This window comes from Artibeus jamaicensis, unplaced genomic scaffold (genome assembly GCF_021234435.1).
Source record: "Artibeus jamaicensis isolate MK-2021 breed Jamaican fruit bat unplaced genomic scaffold, CSHL_Jam_final scaffold_916, whole genome shotgun sequence".
NCBI lineage: Eukaryota > Metazoa > Chordata > Mammalia > Chiroptera > Phyllostomidae > Artibeus > Artibeus jamaicensis.
In genome coordinates this window covers 712,080-729,114 of record NW_026522059.1, presented here as the reverse complement: position 1 = coordinate 729,114, position 17,035 = coordinate 712,080, and the positions used below count along the sequence as shown (strand labels likewise).

The 17,035-nt window shown below is 61.0% G+C and overlaps 1 protein-coding gene across 3 annotated transcripts in view; it reads left to right on the top strand.

The window, feature by feature from the left end:
• The window catches only part of IQANK1 (IQ motif and ankyrin repeat containing 1), an 18,587-nt gene extending 1,552 nt beyond the window's left edge, over window positions 1-17,035 (top strand). For 2 of the 3 annotated variants that reach the window (XM_053660995.1, XM_053660994.1), the window contains exons 2-12: window positions 5,617-5,750; window positions 5,870-6,034; window positions 6,113-6,304; window positions 6,385-6,510; window positions 15,445-15,584; window positions 15,659-15,713; window positions 15,836-15,928; window positions 16,055-16,163; window positions 16,268-16,361; window positions 16,436-16,570; window positions 16,639-17,035. In XM_053660995.1, the coding sequence (XP_053516970.1) occupies window positions 5,730-5,750; window positions 5,870-6,034; window positions 6,113-6,304; window positions 6,385-6,510; window positions 15,445-15,584; window positions 15,659-15,713; window positions 15,836-15,928; window positions 16,055-16,163; window positions 16,268-16,361; window positions 16,436-16,570; window positions 16,639-16,942 (1,434 nt within the window). In that variant the 5' untranslated portion in view covers window positions 5,617-5,729 and the 3' untranslated portion in view covers window positions 16,943-17,035. Of the gene's footprint in view, window positions 1-1,180; window positions 1,261-4,326; window positions 4,420-5,616; window positions 5,751-5,869; window positions 6,035-6,112; window positions 6,305-6,384; window positions 6,511-15,444; window positions 15,585-15,658; window positions 15,714-15,835; window positions 15,929-16,054; window positions 16,164-16,267; window positions 16,362-16,435; window positions 16,571-16,638 lie in introns of all 3 variants that reach the window. The other variant, XM_037166597.2, reaches the window with a different exon arrangement.

Genomic DNA, 17,035 nt, shown 5'->3' with positions numbered 1-17,035 from the left:
ACAAAGATGGACCCCGCATCTACACCAACTCCCACGTACTCGCCGGCCCACCACAGGCACCCCATGCCCACTCGAAGAGGCTGCACACCCCTATCAGCACAGGGACGGAACCCCACGAGCACCGGCCCCCACATCCCAGCCCTTCTGCCATGCGGACGGGACCCCCAGGCACACAGCAGCCCAGGCACACTTGTGGACCCTCCGTGCACACCAGGCCCGGCATGTGCTGTCACCAGGCACGCCCCGACGTTCACACACGAGGACCCTCATGCACTGGCCTCCCTCCGTCCCTGCACGCACATGAGACTCCACAGAAGCACCGAGAGTCCCCCAGCCCCAGGGGCCCTGACTGCGAGAACAGGGCCCGCGCACACCCTGCCCCGCTCAGTCACCCTTTCTGCACCACACTCGAGCGCTCAGCTGCCAGGGCTGCCTGTGTGCCATGGGCCATGGGCCTCCCTTAGGGCCCCCTGCCACCTCCCAAGCACTTTCCCTCCTCTGAGGTCACAGTGCCTGAGTCCTCTCTCTGCCTCCAGTCACCTCCCTCCACATCCTTTCCCCCACCAGACCCTGGTTGCTCAGTTTTCAGGGTCATTCCATCCCAAGCACTCAGCAGCCCTACACCGAGGCCAACATGGTGGAGTTGGGGCCTGGGGTCAGACCGTGGCCAGGCAACGGTGCCGCAGTGGGGCGCCTGGCAGTGGGGGAGGTGAGGGGACCCTGACCCAGCCTGGGGTAGGGGAGATCTCTCAGGGACGGGAACTTTGGGGTCGGCCAAGCAGACTAGGGGGAGGGGTGTGGCTTCCAGGTCCTGAGGACACCCCTCCCCCTAGTCTGCTTGGCCGACCCCAAAGCAGGGACCAAAGAAGGCCACGGGGCGCACAGGGGCCGGTGGCGTGGGGCTGGGCTTCAGCGTGCTGTGGGCCGGGGAGATGGATACAGGACGCCAGCCCTGGGGGTGCAGTCAGGACCTGGAACCTGGTTCCCACTCACGCTGCTGCCACCTGCGCACCTAGGGGCGGGCAGGTGGCCAGGGAGCCAGCACAGGGCTGTGCCTGTGGTCCTGCATTCCCACCCGGCACTTGCTGACTGTCCACCAGGCCCAGGGCGAGTGTGGTGCTGTTCCCGCGGCCCCTTCCATCCTGAGCCCATCCTCCTCCCCCTTCCTACCACCCTCCAGGAGCATGAGCAGTAAGAAGGGGGGGCCTAAAGCGGCCTCAGGGAAGCAGCAGCTGCCCACCCCTGGGGCCCAGCGCAGAGGTGAGTGAGGGCCTTCCGGCCCCCAGGGCACCCACTCAGACACTAACTTGTGAGACCCATCCCTCTCCCGAGGAGACACCCCTCCTCTGAGCCAGGCGTGGGTACAGTACCCTGGGAACTCAGGTCAGCAGTCCGCTGCAGGCCCTGGGGCTGGGGTCAGGGCCCAGGGCCCCGGGGCCAGTGTTCAGAGGGGCACAGCTTTACAACTCGGTGAGGACGGGGCCCACCCTGACCCTCTGGTCCCCCGGGGCCTCCCGCCTGTCCCCTGCCTGCTGCCGCTCTCAGGCCACCCCCTGCCGCTGGTTGTCACTCCCCTTCTCTGAGCCCCACTTTTCTCCATCACGGTCCTCATGGACGTTTTCACTAAGCTGCCAGCCCCGTCCAGGCTGCGACTCCAGGCTCCTCAAGCACCCAGGCCTGTGTGAGGGTCTGTGCTTGCCGAGGGAGCCCACCCTGTCCCCCAGGGGTAGCCCCTCTGCTTGGGGTGGGCCTGTGGAAGGCCTGGGAACCTGGGAACCCCGAAGTCACAGGACCTAGCTGGATGGTGGTGACCGGTCTCATGCCAAGCCGAGGCAACACCCACCTTCCCACAAATAGCCCCAGCCGCGTCTGAGGCGGCCTTCCTCCAGGAACGAGGACGATGGCTCTGGCACCGCCGGCGGCTTTTGCGGTCGAGCCCGGAGCACGCGCTGTAATAAACAGGAGGGGCGGGTGCACCGGGAAGCCAGGCTGGGGGCCTGCTCCCCAGTTCTGCTGCCTATCCTCCCGGCCGCCACCCTGTCCGCCCCAGCACTGCCCCAGACGGCACCGGGCCAGGACGCCCGGGGCCTCTGCAGGAACACCTCTGCCTCAGTTTCCCCGAGCTGGTGTCCCGTCTGGGCACCCGCTGTCGGCCGAGCCTGGCCTGAGAAGGCCTGCTGCCCCATGGTCTCCATAGCACCCTGTGTGTGCGGCACCAGCCCCACTTGGCAGCTGTGACAAGGGGCCCACAGCTGTCCCAGGGCCAGCCTGTCTCCCGGGCCTCTGCAGGCACCTCTAGGTTGCTCACGTGGTCACCCCCCCAAGACTGTCTGAGCCTCCGCCAGCCCAGGCTCCCCAGGCCTTACCTGGCCTTGGGCCGGCAGCGCCTCAAGGCCCTCGCTCCGGAGTCGCTCCAGGGCCATGGCCAGCTCCAGCCCCTCCATGCGCACCCAGGCCTGCTCCTCCTGCAGCTGCTGCAGCCACAGCTGCTCCTCCTGCCACAGCTGCTCTCTCCACAGCTGCTCCTCCTGCAGCTGCTGCAGCCACAGCTGCTCCTCCTGCCACAGCTGCATCTGCAGCTGGACCTGGCGTCGCCGGTCCTCCAGCTGCAGCTGCTCCTGGGCCAGGCACAGCGGGACCTCGTGGGGCCTCAGCAGCCTGGGGCCCGAGTTCGGCATGTGGCCCCCGGCCCGGCAGCCCTCCATGTCCACAGTGGGGACTAGCGCCAGCTGGGACCCCGGAGCAGCGGCTGGCACTGGCCTCTCTGCTGCCTGTGGCTGCTCTGGCCTGGCCACCCTGGGGTGTCCCTGGGGAGCTGGCTTGCTGCTGGTCACGTGCCCCACAGGGGCCACCCCTGTCTCATCCTGAGGGCCCTCTGCGTGGGAGGGAGGGGGCTTGGCCTCAGGGCTCTGCTGCCCTGCGGCCTGCTGGGCCCTGCCCGCCCTCCTGGCTCGGGCTTTACGGGCTCTGCTCCGTTTCCCGGACATGGCTGGGATCTGGTGTCTGCTCCTGGGGGCCCGGAGAGCAGCCCGAAGGCCACACTCGGCCCTCAGCAGCTGCTGTCCCTCGTGCCTGCCCTGCCCCTTGGCTGGTGCCCACGGCACTGTGACTCTGGCCCTGGCTCTGCCTGTGGGCCTCACGGGCCGACTCAGTGAGCCTGGCCACGCCGCAGAGTTTATAGGGACTTGCCGGCGACGGCTCACCTGGCAGAGGCTGACTAACGTGCTGACACAGGGCACAGGACTTTACGGGCCACGGGCCTCGTTGGCCAGACAGGGAGGGAGACTGGGGAAAACTGGAGGAGGTGACGCTCACCCGCCAGACCGCCAGCTGCATGCAGGGCGAGTCCCGTCCTGCCCTGGGCGGGCACCCCCACCCCATCCTGTCCCCGGTCTCAGGACTCAGACTCCAGCCCCCAGGGCCAGGAGCTGCACCCTCGCCCGCACTGGCCACCCTGACAGGGCCCTCCATGGCCGCAGGCCATCCGACCTGCTTGGGTGGGAGACTGGCCAGCAGGGCAGAGCTGCCCCCCCTCCCCAGCTGGGAGCACAGCGGGGGGGACCCAGCCTCCAGCCCAGCCCCGGGACTCTGGGGTCTGCCCACCCTGGGGTCTGGAGGCCGAGACTGGGCTTGGAAAGGCTCCGTCTGCGGACTGAGGGGGGTGCGGCAGGGGCTCTGGAAGCTTCCCCGGGTTGGGGGTCTGGGAACGGACCTGGCTCTGCCCGTGGGAATGGAGCCCTGATGAGCCCCCCAGCCAGCCTCTGAGTGGGGGACGCAGGACCAGAGAGAGCCAGCGTCCCCTGGGCTTCCTGCTGGGAGGGGGCAGCGCTTCCCCAGGCCCGCAGCTGACTCACACCCACGCCCAGGCCCACCCGCCAGCTCTGCCATACTGGCTGGGCCGGTTTGCCCGGCTCAGCCCTGCCTCCGCCCAGGTTCAGCCTTTGCCCCGAGGCTGGGGACCCAGAAGCCGACTTCGGCCCCAGCACAGGGTGACCACAGGGAGAGGGAGGAGGGTGGGGAGGGCCAGCAGCGGGGTGCTGACCTGAGACCTCACACGCCTGGGCTCCCCAGCCCCTGGGGCTTCAGGGCCCAGGTGCAGGGTGGTGCTGCCTTCTGCACGGCAGGCACCGCCACCCCTGAGGCACGTGTGCGCTCTGTGCATTCCAGGTGGGACGCGGCCTGGCCGCTTGTTAAAGCTGTCAGGGGGGTGGACGCTCCTCAACAGCCGGGACGCGGCAGCGGCCCCACGGGTGGCCCATAAATGCCTCCTGAGGTGGGTGGGGGATGGGTGCACACACCGACCTCACTGACGCCCCACACCCCCAGCGAAGCCAGGACAGAGCCGCCAGCAGCTGCCAGGGAAGACTGGCCAGCAGGTGCTGGGGCCTGCGCCCCCTGAGTGCCCAGAGGCCCCTGCAGGTGAGAGCCACGCCCTGCCCCTGCTCTGTGGCCCGCAGGGGGTGGGGAGGGCTCGGGGCTGGCTGGTGGGAAGCAGGCTGTCCCGGGCCGGGTCTTGCAGGGTGTATGTGCGAGTGTGCATCTGGGAGAGTATGTGCATGTGTATGTGTGCGACCGTGTGCACGCGGGTGCAGACGAGCAGGCCTGTCAGTGTGCTAGGGGGTGGGCCGTTGCACACACAGAGCAACGTGCCCCTCCCGGGAGCAAGTGGGGAGCCCCGTCCTCCCTGCTCCCACCTCCCCTGCACCTGCTTTCTCTCCAGGGGAGGGCTGGGCTGGGCAGCTGGCACCGTGCACCTCCCCAGGGTGCAGCCTCATTGGGAGCCCCTTCCCCTCAACGTTCAGCGCCTGGGCTTGGGGACGGCCTGCTTCCACCCAGAGCACAAGCCACTGTGTTGTTTGCCCTGTGAGCTCTCGCCCTCTGGTGGCTGGAGCCAACCGTGGAGACCTTCCCAGGAAAAGGGGGTGTGGTGCGCCTGACCTCTCCCACTCCTTCCTGGGGCCTGAGCCCCTGGCCTGGGTCCCAGTCCTGTCTTCCTGACACAGCCTCCACGGGGCTTCCTGAGCCTGCGGCAGGCCAGGCCACTGTTCATGAAGGCCAGCGGTCTGGGGCTTGCCGCACTCAGGTGGCCAGGCTGCCTTGCGTGGTGCCGTGTGGCGCCCCCTTCAGGGGCTCCCTCTCCCTGGGGCCGGCTGGCTGGTGGCTGAGTCCCCACCTCCGCCCTGTGGGCCTTGATTGTGTTGTCTCAGCGCTTCCGGGGCGAGGATCCTGTGAGGTCCATAGTGACTTCCCTGCCAGAGGCCATTTCTCTCCGCCCTCCTTGGTTTCCTGCCAGTGTCTGCAGCTTGTCTTCCCAAGGGAGGGGTGGAGGGGGGCGGCTCGATGGCTGGCAGTGTCCCAGCTGTGTCCGCAGACTCCAGCGGAGACCCGGGTCCTTCTTGCTGGTTCCTGGGGCCGTCCTCACCCTTCCTCGTTCACTCCCTGCTGGTGGCCGGGGTGTTCTGGCCGGGCCTGTGGAACTGGGACCTTCTCCCCTCAGTCGGGCCGGGTGGGCGAGGCCTGCCACTCGGGCTGCCCTGGCTCACACACCCGGCACGGAGCCCAGCAGCTGCCTGGACCAGAGGGGAGCGCAGGTCTAGGAGCCCTCTCCTCACCCAGGGCCCACTGAGGAGGACCAGGCAGCCACTGTCATCCAGTGTGCCTTCAGGCGGCTCCGAGCGAGGAAGGAGCTGGCCCGCCGTCGCCGGGAGCACCGGGAGTACCGGGAGCAGATGGAGAGGCTGCAGCAGCAGGTGGGGGCCTCCCTGGAGCCTGCATCCCAGGCCCGTGGTGTCAGGTCCCAGGGGAGAAAGCGCGGTACGCTGGCACCACAGGGCTGGAGGATGCGGCCTCAGGGTCCTGTCCTTTCCAGGCCTTCCTGACGCTGGTGCACCGGGAGCGGGAGGCGGCCCGACGCCAGCGGGAGGAGGAGGCCAAGGCTGAGCTGCGGCGGCAGGAGGAGCGGCAGCGCCAGGCGCGCCTGCTCGACGCAGCCTTCGAGGGCAACCTGGGGGAGATCACCGCCATCCTGCGGGAGGTCAGCGGGGCAACGGTGGGCATGGGTGGCGGGGCGGGTGGGCAGCAGCAGGGCTCAGGTGACCCTGCCTGGGCGCAGGTGGATGAGCTGCTGACCGCCGAGGGCGTGGGCCACGACGAGGCGGGCCTGGTGCGGCGGCGGCAGCAGCGCGTGGCCCTGTTGGAGTGTGAGGATGCCCGTGGGAACACACCCGTGTCCGAGGCGGCGGCAGGCGGGCAGCCCCTGGCGATCAGGCTGCTGGCCGCGCAGGGCGCCAGCCCCAACTGCAAGGTGGGAGCCGGGGCTGCGGGCGGCGGGCGGGCGGCAGGTGCAGCTCCCGTGCCGGCCCGGCTCAGACGTTCCTCCTGCAGGGCGCCTTCGGCCGGACACCCCTGTACCGAGCTGCCTTCGGGGGCCACCTGGAGGCTGTGGAGGTGCTCCTGGAGCTCGGAGCAGACCCCAGGGTGTACGCAGATGACGGAAGCACCCCAGAGCAGGTCGGAGGCAGGGGAACCCGAGGCCGGCTACTTGGGGTTGGCCCACTCACCCGCCCCTCACTCTCGTGTCCGTCTCTACAGTCCTACTGCTCTGGGCTACCAGGGACCCCCCCCCCCCCGTCAGCCACGCCTCTCCCCACAGGGGGCCAGCCTGGCTGCAGGCGGGAGGGTCTCCCTGGCCCAGACGCCATGTCCCCCAGGGCCTTGTGGGTGTGGGGGAAGTCAGGTGGCCAAGTGCCACTTCCTTATTTTTTTTTTAACTTTTAAAAAAGATTTTATTTATTTTTATAGAGAGGGGAAGGGAAGGAGAAAGAGAAAGAGAGTAACATCAACATGTGGTTGCCTCTCATACATCCCCTACTGGGGACCTGGCCTGCAACCCAGGCACGTGCCCTGAGACTGGGAATCGAACTGGCGACCCTTTGGTGCACAGGCCACTGAGCCACACCAGCCAGAGTCACTTCTTTAATTTCTTTACGTGAACCTGACTTGAAAACTACAGGGCATGTCCCATCTCAGTGCTCTGTCCCCCCCACCTGAAATGCGCCCCCAGCGGTGAAGCCCGGGGTCAGCCTGGGGTCTGTCTGTTGAGCCCCTGCTTCCACACAGGAGCTGCCAGGGTCCTTGCTCAGTCGGGGACCCCGTGCCCAGGGCCCCACCGCCACCCCCAGGCTGCCTCCCGGGAATGCTGCTCTGGGCCCCCCTCGCTCCCCTGCAGTCTGCAAATGAACCCTCAACTTTATCTTTTTTATTTATTTATTTTTAGTGGTAATCTTTTATTTTTTTAATTATGTTTTATTGATTATGCTATTACAGTTCTCCTGATCTTTCACCCTATGCCCCCCTCCACCCAGCACCCCCGCCCCGCTCCCTCAGGCCATCCGCCGCCCCCACCATGTCCATGGGTCACTCCCGCAGGTTCCTCAGCTTCTCCCTCTCCTACACTGGACTTCACATCCCCACGCTGTTCTGTGGGGACCACCTGTTCCTGACTCCCCTCGCCTCTTCCCCCAACCCCCGCCCCGTCTCTTTCATCCTTTTGGACGCCAGCATTTTAATTATGACGCGTCCTTGTGTGGCCTCTCTCTTCTTCCTGAACTTGCATGGCTGTTTCTTCTTCCAAATTAGGGAAGTTTTCTTCCATTATTGTTTCAAATTACTTTCTAGTGTCTTGCTCTTTCTCCTCCCCCTTCTCTCTTCCTTTACCTGACGCCCCGGGATGGGAATGCTGGGCCCCTTGCAGTTAGTTGTCTGGAGGCCCTTACACTGTCCTCATTTAGTTGGATTCTCTCACTCCTTCGTTCTGCGAGGTTGTTTTCTGCTTCCTTATGTTCCAGATCATTGATTCGATTCTGGGCTTCATCTATTTTGCTGTTGTTTCCCTGTACATTGTTCTTTATTTCAGTCAGCGCGCCTGCGTTTCTCACTGGGCCTTTTCTGTGCTGCTGAAGTCCTTGCTGAGTTCCTTGAGCGTCCTGATCAGCAGTGTTTTGAACTCTGCATCTGACAGATTGTCTATCTACATTTGTTAACTTCTTTTTCTAGAGTTTTGATCTGTCTTTCACTTGGGCCATGTTTCTTTGTCTCCTCATTTTGGAAGACTTCCTGTGTCTGTGTCTGTGTATTAGGTAGAGCTGCTCTGACTCCCTGTTTTGGCCGTGTGGTTTGATGCAGTAGGTGTCCTGTGACTTCCAGGGCACCGCCTCGCCCATCACCCTGGTTGGGTACTCAAGGTGTGTTCTTTGTGTGGGCTGAGTACATGGTCCTCTTGTGGTTCAGCCTTGGTTGCTGTTGGCTGGTCAGTGGGAGGGATTTACCCAGGCCAGTCAGCTGCAAGGACTGGCTGTGACCACTGACCACCCACCTCCGCCCTCCGTGGAGGATCAGCTGTGCGGGGGCAGGTGGTGGTGCTCCAACGTGGTCTGTAGCTGTCCACTGGGTGCACTGGCCCTTGGGGTGCAGGCCAGTGGTGCAGGCCAAGGTCAGCCCCCACCTGTGTTCTGCCCTGGGCCACCCTGTCTGAGCGATAAAGCAATCTGAGACGGCTGCTACTTGTGCTGGACTTGGAGATGCCCAGGAGAAGCCAAGCCGTGAGTCTGGGCTGGCTGCTGCTAGTGCTGGCCTGGGCCTCACTGAGTTCAGCTGTTCCTTGTTTGAGAGGATTTAGGAAGCTGTGATGTATGAGCCGAGACTAGTCATTCGTATGGAAAAGCAGCTTGGGGGGGCCTGTAAGTTTGGCGGGGCAGAGAGCCTCAGGGGATGGCCAAGGCAGGCCAAACAGTGTAAGACAGGTTGGTGAGTCTCAGATATGGCACCGTCTGCGGACTCTGTGAGGGGAGGGCCCAGAAAAGGGGCCATGGCCGCTGCTCACCTTGATACCAGACACTTCACTTCCTCCCTTCATGCCACTGGTGCCCTTCAAGCTGCCACCCTGGTCGGGGAGCTCAGAGGGAATGAGTCTGAGTAGGCGAGTCTCCGAGTGGGTTCTCTAAGAGGAACTGGTTGGGGCTCCAGAAGTTTCTTCCACCAACTCGATCCCCTGCTGGTTTTGCAGCCAGAAGTTGTGGGGACTTCTCTTCCTGGCACTGGAACCCTGGGCTGGGGATCCTGGTGTGGGGCTGGGACTCTTTGCTCCTGAGATATTTCTTCCAAATTTTTATCCACCATACATGGGCATGGGGCCAGCCCGTTCCACGGCTGCCCTCCTACCAACTTGGGTGGATGTGGCTTAATTCCGTAGTTGTCAAACTTCTATTCAACCCAATTTCTGCCATTTCTGAGTGATGGTGGTTCTGTATTTTGGTTGTAATTTTGTTGTGGTTGCGTGAAGACATGAGCCATGTCTTCCTACACCGCCATCTTGAACGGAAGTCTTCCTCCCTTTAATATCCATGGGTGGGTGGGCAGGATAAGCAGCAGAACTTTGCCTTCACAAATGGAAGGAGGCCAGAAAGTCGAAGGGCCTGGCTGCCTCCGCAGACGGGCCGGGCCACAAGGGGCCGCCCCAGGGCACCGGAGGAGCCCAGCTCTGGGCAGGTCATTCCCCACATGCACACTAGGCCTCAGGGGACCCCAGAAGGTCGAGAAGTGTTCAGGGGCTGCCCGAGGGTGTTGAAGACATTCCACTGCAGTCGGTGCCTAGGGTTGACGGGGACACAGCAGGCTGGGGAGTAGGGGGGGTCACAGGGATAAAGCCCTAAGGAGAGCAGCACACAGGTGGGGGGAGGGGCAGGCCAGTGGTGCCTGGGGGGCACCCTGGATGCCAGAAAGGACAGTCTTTTCAACAAATGGAGCTGGATCATTGGACATCATGGGCAAAGAAATGAACCTGACCTCTCACCTTCTAAAAACAGTGGACTCAAAACAAACCACAGATTTGGATGTGGACGGCATGGACAATAACAGCTTTAGAAGAACACACTAGAAAATGTCTGATACGCATGGCTGGCAAAGAATTCCTAGACAAAGGACACGACCCATAAAAGAAAAAAATCTCCAGGTGGACTTCATAAAGATGTAAAACTTTTTAAAAATATATTTTTAAGTTTATTTATTTTTAGAGAGGGGTGAAGGGAAGGAAAGAGAGAGGGAAACATCAATGTGTGGCTGTCTCTTGCACGCCCCCTACTGAGGACCTGGCCCACAACCCAGACATGTGCCCTGACTGGGAATCGAACCCACAACCCTCTGTTTCACAAGCCCACACTCAATCCACTGAGCTACGCCAGCCAGGGCAAGATGTAAAACTTTTGCTCCATTAAGAAGATGACAAGACACGCTGCAGCCAGGGAAGACATTTGCAAACCACACATCTGAGAGAGGGTTTATGTAAAGAAGGACTCAAAATACCACCGTAAACTGGCCTACCACCTGCTTCGAAAGTGGGCAAAGGACACAAGCAGAAATGTCACTCAGGAAGGGACAGTGGAAGCAAGCAGATGTGACACTTTCGACCTCACCCCCTGCCCGGCAGGAGAGCTGAAGCCATGGCAGGGCGGACGCAGAAGGCCTGGGGCCCTCACTGGGGGGCGGGACATTAACCATGTGAGTTGGTGCCCTCGCTCCCGTGAAATGGAGATTGTCCTTGCTATGGCCAGGTGGGGGGAGGGTCGAGGGAGGAGGTGCACACACCTGGTCGCAGCAGTGTTCTGCATGACAGCCCCAAACCAAAGCCCCCAGATGCTCTGCAGTGGGCGACGGCTGGCAGCCCGGGCCCATCCGCACCACAGGCCCCTGTTCCTTGGCGAGCTCGGCCGTGATGTGGAAATGCCTGGAAGGCCCTGGACATCGGAGGACAGGTCGGTCCCCAAGACGCTGAAGATCAGCCGAGCAGTTGCCAAGCTCGACATGCAAGAGAATCCCGGGCGGGGGCGGGGGCGGGGGTGAGGAAGCTAACATCAGGGTGGAGCAGGGCCGACTCCCGAGTTAGGGAGATGGTTCAGAGCCAGGGCTCCGGGGGCAGCTTGCGGCTGCAGGGGCCCATGAGAAGAGACCTGCGCAGAGGAAGGGGCTCAGGGCCCCCCGGGGGTGTTGAGGGGAGGAGAGAGTGGGGCAGTGCCTTCAAAGTACCGAAGGGAGAAAAAACCCGCCAGCCTTGAGCTGCGTGCCCAGTGAGGAAGTCTTCAACGCTGAAGGCGAAATAAAGACCTTGGTGGATGTAAGGGAGCCGAAAGAACCGACACCCGCAGGCTCGGGCTGTAAGAATGTTAATGTGAGTGCCGAGGTGCGTGGGAGGGACACCAGACACAAGCTGTGTCCCCACGAAGGAGTGAGGGACACTAGGAAGCACACCTGTCACAGTCACATACATGGGACACACCCTCATCATTTAAATCTGTTGAAAAGATCACTGAAGAAGCAAAAATAATCGAGATGCACCCTGGCTGGTGTAGCTCAGTGGTTTCAGTGCGGGCCCGCGAACCAGAGGATCATGGTTCGATTCCCAGTCAGGGCACATGCCTGGGTTGCAGGCCGGTTCATCGCGCACATGAGGTGGCCGGAGGGAGCCTGTGATGTCTCAGCTGTGAACCCTAAAACAGCCACTGAACACGAAGAGCTGTGGCTAGCGAGACGGCCACCAGGGAGTTGAAATGGAATTCCAAAGTGTGTGCAATCCACACGGGGAAGGAAAACAGGAAAAGGAGAAGAAAGAGCGGACGGGCTGGCAGCTTCAAACGCAGCTGTTCGAGGGTTACATGAAGGGTCAGGCCTACACATCCCAGCTGAAAGGCAGAGGTGTCATTTTGAATTTAAAAAATCCAACTGTATTCTGTCTATAAGACGCAAACTGTAGGTCTAAAACACAGAGAGAGACTTCTGGACAAGATGGAGGTGTAGGTAGACACACTGTGGCTCCTCCCACAACCAAAATCAGGACAATTTGGGAACAAAAGAACAACCAGAACTGACAGAACGCTGAACTGTATGGAAGTCGGACAACCAAGGAAATAAAATAGACACGTTCATCCAGACTGGTAGGTGGGGTGGAGTTGGGCGGCCGGGCAGAGACGGGTCGAGGCACAAAAAGCAGTGGCACCGGGCGTGACAGGCACCCCGGGCGCGCAAGACAGCAGCGGGCAGACCCTGGGCGCAGGATGGCAATGGGCAGACCCAGCGAGGCCCTGTGCGCAAGGCGGCTGACCGGGTGGTCCCACATTCCCATGCAGATAAACCAGGCGGAATTAGGGAGCAACACCCTGTGCAACCCAGGGTCCCAGCACAGGGAAATAAAGCCTCAAAACACTGACTGAAAACACCCGTGGGGGCTGAGGCACAGGGAGAGACTCCCAGCCTCACAGGAGATTTTGTTGGAGAGACCCACAGGGTCCTAGAAGGTGCACAAGCCCACCCACCCAGGAACCAGCACCAGAAGGGCCCAGTTTGCTTGGGGGAAGCAGTGGAAGTGACTGAAAACTGGTAAAGAGCTGAGCAAGTGGCACTGTTACCTCTTGGACTTTCCCCCCACATACAGCGTCACAACACAGCAACTGGGTTGCCCAGCCCTGGTGAACACCTAAGGCTCTGCCCCTGACACGTAACAGGTGCAACCTGACCCCCCCCCAAAAAAAAGGCCCAAACGGAAGAACAGATCAAAGCTCCACAGCAAATACAACCAAGCGATGAACAGACGGCCAACCTCTCAGATGCACAGTTCAAAGCACTGTCGATCAGGACGCTCACAGAATTGGTTGAATTTGGTCACAAATTAGATGAAAAAACGAAGGCTATTAAAAGTGAAATAAGGAGAATGCACAGGGAACCAACAGTGATGGGAGGGAAACTGGGACTCCAGTAATGGAGTGGACCAGGGGGAGGAAACAACCAAACAGAAAAGGACGAAGAAACAAGAATTCAAAATGAGGAGAGGCTTAGGAACCTGCAGGACATCTTTAAATGTTCCAACATCCGAATCATAGGGGTACCAGAAGGGGAAGAGGAACAGCCACTAGTGGAAAACTTATCTGAACAAATAAAGGAGAACTTCCCCAATCTGGCAAAGGCAATAGACTTCCAGGAAATCCAGGAAGCTCAGAGTCCCAAAGAAGGTGGACGCAAGGAGGAACACACCAAGGCACATCACAATTACATTACCCAAAATAAAAATGAAGGAGAGAATCCTAGAAGCAGCAAGAGCTAAGGGGACAGTCACCTACAAAGGAGTTCCCATCAGACTGTCAGCTGGTTTCTCAAAAGAGACCTTGCAGGCAAGAAGGGGCTGGAAAGAAGTCTTCCAGGTCATGAAAGGCAAGGACCTACATCCAAGATTGCTCTATCCAGCAAAGCTTCCATTTAGAATGGAAGGGCAGATAAAGTGCTTCTCAGATAAGGTCAAGTTGAAGGAGTTCATCATCACCAAGCCCTTATTATATAAAATGTTGAAGGGACTTATCTAAGAAAAAGAAGATAAAAAACATGTATAGTAGAATGACAGCAAACTCATAATTACTAACAATCACACCTAAAACAAAAGCAAACTAAGCAAACAACTAGAACAGAAACAGAACCACAGAAATGGAGGTCACATGGAGGGTTAGCGACAGGGGAGTGGGAGGACGAGAGAGGGGGGAAAAGTACAGAGAATAAGTATCATAAGTGGGAAATGTAAAGCTAAAGAACTTGTGACACATGGACATGAACGAAAAGGGAGGAGTGGGGGAGGGGTGTGCAGGGTGGAGGGGTGTGAAGCGGGGGAAATGGGACAACTGTAATGGCATAATCAATAAGATATATTTAAAATATATATAAAGACCAAAAAGTAAAAAAGAAATAAGGACACAGACAGGTAAAAATTAAAAGGATGGGCACACATATACCAGGCTAACACTAAGCATATGGAAGCTGAAGTGGCTACATTAACATCAGAAAAATACATTTCAAACCAGAGACTGTTACCAGGGATAGAAGAATCGTTTCCTAATGAGGAGGGATCAGTCCCTCACCAGGACATGACCACCAGCGGAGCCAGAACATGGGGCAGAACCCAATGGCGTCTGGAGGAGGAGCGCGCGAAACAGCAGCAGGGCCCACGGGCCTTGGGGCCGCACCCCTCCCCCGCAGCTCCCCGCTCGGCCCTGTTCTCACAGCCAGGCCCGCCCCCGCCCAGCAGTTGCTCCACCGTTATCGCTTCATTCCATCACCGAGAGTCCTCTTTCTCTGCCCGTCAACGCATCGGTCTGCACGCTGGTCGCCGCGTCTGTCCTACCCTCGTGACATCTGAGGTCGTCCCTCATCTTCACTTTTCTGCGAGCGCTTCAGACATCCGGCCTCTCGCACCCAGGCACCATCTGCTGGACGGGAAGGAGGCTCCGAGAACGCGGGGGCCGCGCCCAGGCCACGGCGCTGCTCCCCGGCCACGCCGCCTGGGGGTCTCCGCAGAGGCGCTCAGAAATGGGGCTGAAAGGCTGAACTCCCCCGCCGGTCCACCCAGCCGGTCCACCCAGCCGCTCGTCTCACTGCCCATCCCTGAAATCCCTTTATTTATGGTTTTTTTTTTTATGTATTGGTTTGGCTTCATCCATTCAGTTAATGCGATGTAAGTTTTTTAAAATCGTTTAATCCATCGGTACTTCCATCCACTCGTGAGCTCACTCGTAAATTCGGCCGTCACACTCTGCTCTTCTACTGCATCTGGCCATTCATTTAGTTTCCTGTTCATTCCAGTTCCACGTGCAAACTAATCTTTGGCAAATTCTTAGACCGACTTGACTCTCAGTCCCTGTTTTCATGAACGGGGCTTTTTGGAGCTCAGTGAGGGGACGGATGAGGTTCCTTGGCTCAGTTTCCAGCAGACTCGGGCCCATAAATGACAAATGACCACTGCTGCTCTTTGAAGTAAGAATCCACAGTTTCTTTAAGTCACTCGCACCTCCTCTGGCCCCTTGGCCCTTCCATGCATTTGTCCGGCTCCTCCCTTCTTCCCTTCGCTCATCTGTCTGCCACCTGTCATGCACACACTCCTTGATTTTACACATTTTAACCTTTCTTTTGGAAAATACAAATCAAGAATGCACAGCTCAATTGCCCACAAAGGAAATACTCGTGGAGTAGCACCTGAGTCCAGAGCCCCATCCCGTCCCCAGCCAACCCAGAGTCTGGGTCCCTTTATCACTCCTGAGTGGGCAGGTGGGGCTTGGGGGGGGCCCAGTGGCTGTGGCTGCTGGGGGTGGGTGTGGGCAAGGGTGGTCCCAGGAGCTATGTCCAGGGGGAGGGATCAGTTCCTCACTGGAGGAGGAATTGTGTCGGGGACAGCGACACAAGGCTGGCTGTGGAGGTGCCGGCAGGGCCGCCGAGGGGACCCTGGGGCATCTGTTTTGGAGGGAGCTGTGCCTTGATGCTTGAGGCTCCCAGGCAAGCGGCAGCCTTTCCCCTAAAACGGGGCAGCATGGCCTCCCCAGGCTCCAGGCAGCACGGGCCCTGACAGGACCCTGCCACCAGGTGGCTTCGCTGGACGCCGTGGCCTGCGCGCTGCAGTCCTGGGACCTGAGCCTCACAGAGGCCATGCTCCGGAACATGGAGGCTGAGCGGCAGCGCCGGGCCCAGGAGGCGGAGCGGCACAGGGAGGCAGAGGCCAAGCGGTGAGCCCAGGGAGGGCCCCCCCGCCCGGTGCCCCCCACAAGGGGCTGCTCTGACCTGTTCCCTCCCACCCCAGCATGAACCTCAAAGTGCAGCAGCTGGCTAAGGAGCAGCAGCAGCGTCACAAAGAAGTGAGCAGCCGCCCAGAAGCCGGGCTCAGGGGCTGGGGCTGGAGCTGCAGAGGAGGGCGGGCACAGGGCAGTGGGGCCACTGGCAAGACCGGCCAGGGCAGCCCCACCACCCGCTACCCCAGCTGCAGCAGGCCTACTGCGAGCTCAACCGGAGGATCGCCGAGCACGACAAGTGTGAGCAGAGGCGTGTGGGCGTGGCTGAGCTCACGCTGCAGGTGAGGTCTCTCCCTCCAGGCCGGGGGCTCTGGGGCCCGCCTGCTCCCCAGCATGGGGAGGAGGCGGGGGGCTCTCGGAGCGGAGGGGTACAGCTGTGGTCTGAGCTGCGTGGGCCCTTCCCCCAGGCCATCAAGGACGCAGAGGCCCAAGTGGACAGGCTACGGCAGGAGGCCCAGAAGGCTGAGGAGACACTGGCCATGGCCAGACTGGAACTGCGGGAGCAGACCCAGCAGGGTGGGCAGGGCTCAGGCCGGGGCCTGGGGGCTGGAGCGGCCAGGCCCGGGAGGGGTGCGCAGCTGGGAGCTCCGGTGGGTTGCCCCACCCTTCTGTCTCCACAGGGGAGGAGGAGCCCCCAGGGCTGACGTGCCAGGTCACTGAGCTGCACGATGTACTGATGAAGGACGTGGGCGACCGCATCCGCGCGGACGGCAGGTCAATGGCTGGAGCTGGGCGAGGGGTAGGCAGAAGGGTTTGTGCACCAGCGATGACTCGGTGGCTGCCCCCAGGTGGCCTCTTGTCATTGACCCTTCAGGCCAGGCAGCTACCTTCTTGCGCTACCAGGACACCAACTACTTGGACACCGTGAACCCGGACCACCTGCAGCCAGAGCGGGTCCGGCTGGCTCTGCTGGGAGCACTCAGGTGAGTCAGGGGTGGGGCACACCCCCTCGCCCGCCCCGCCCCGCTCTCACCACCGGCCCTGCCTGCAGGTACGGGAAGCCGCTGGTGTTCGACCTGCGGGAGGTGGACCTGTTCCCAGTGGTGCAGCAGCAGCTGGAGGCAGTGCAGCCGGGCCTGGCGCAGGAGCTGTTGAGCCACCGGCTGCTGCAGCAGGACAGGTACCTGTCTCTGCTTCGGCCCACCGATGGGCCGGAGTACGGCCCCACCCAGTTCCAGGAGGCGCGCCTGGAGCAATTCCGTCTCTTCTTTGTCACCAAGGTCCAGTGGCCCCCAGCTGAGCAGCTGCAGGTCCTGCTCCCGGTGAGGGTGCAGCTGCCCAGTGGAGGCCGCTAGTGCCCAGCACCAATAAAGTGAAGCCCTCAGTCGGCCGCTGTGTGTGTCTGTGCATCTGGGACAGGGTGGGGCTCAGCGTGTGTCCACAGCCCC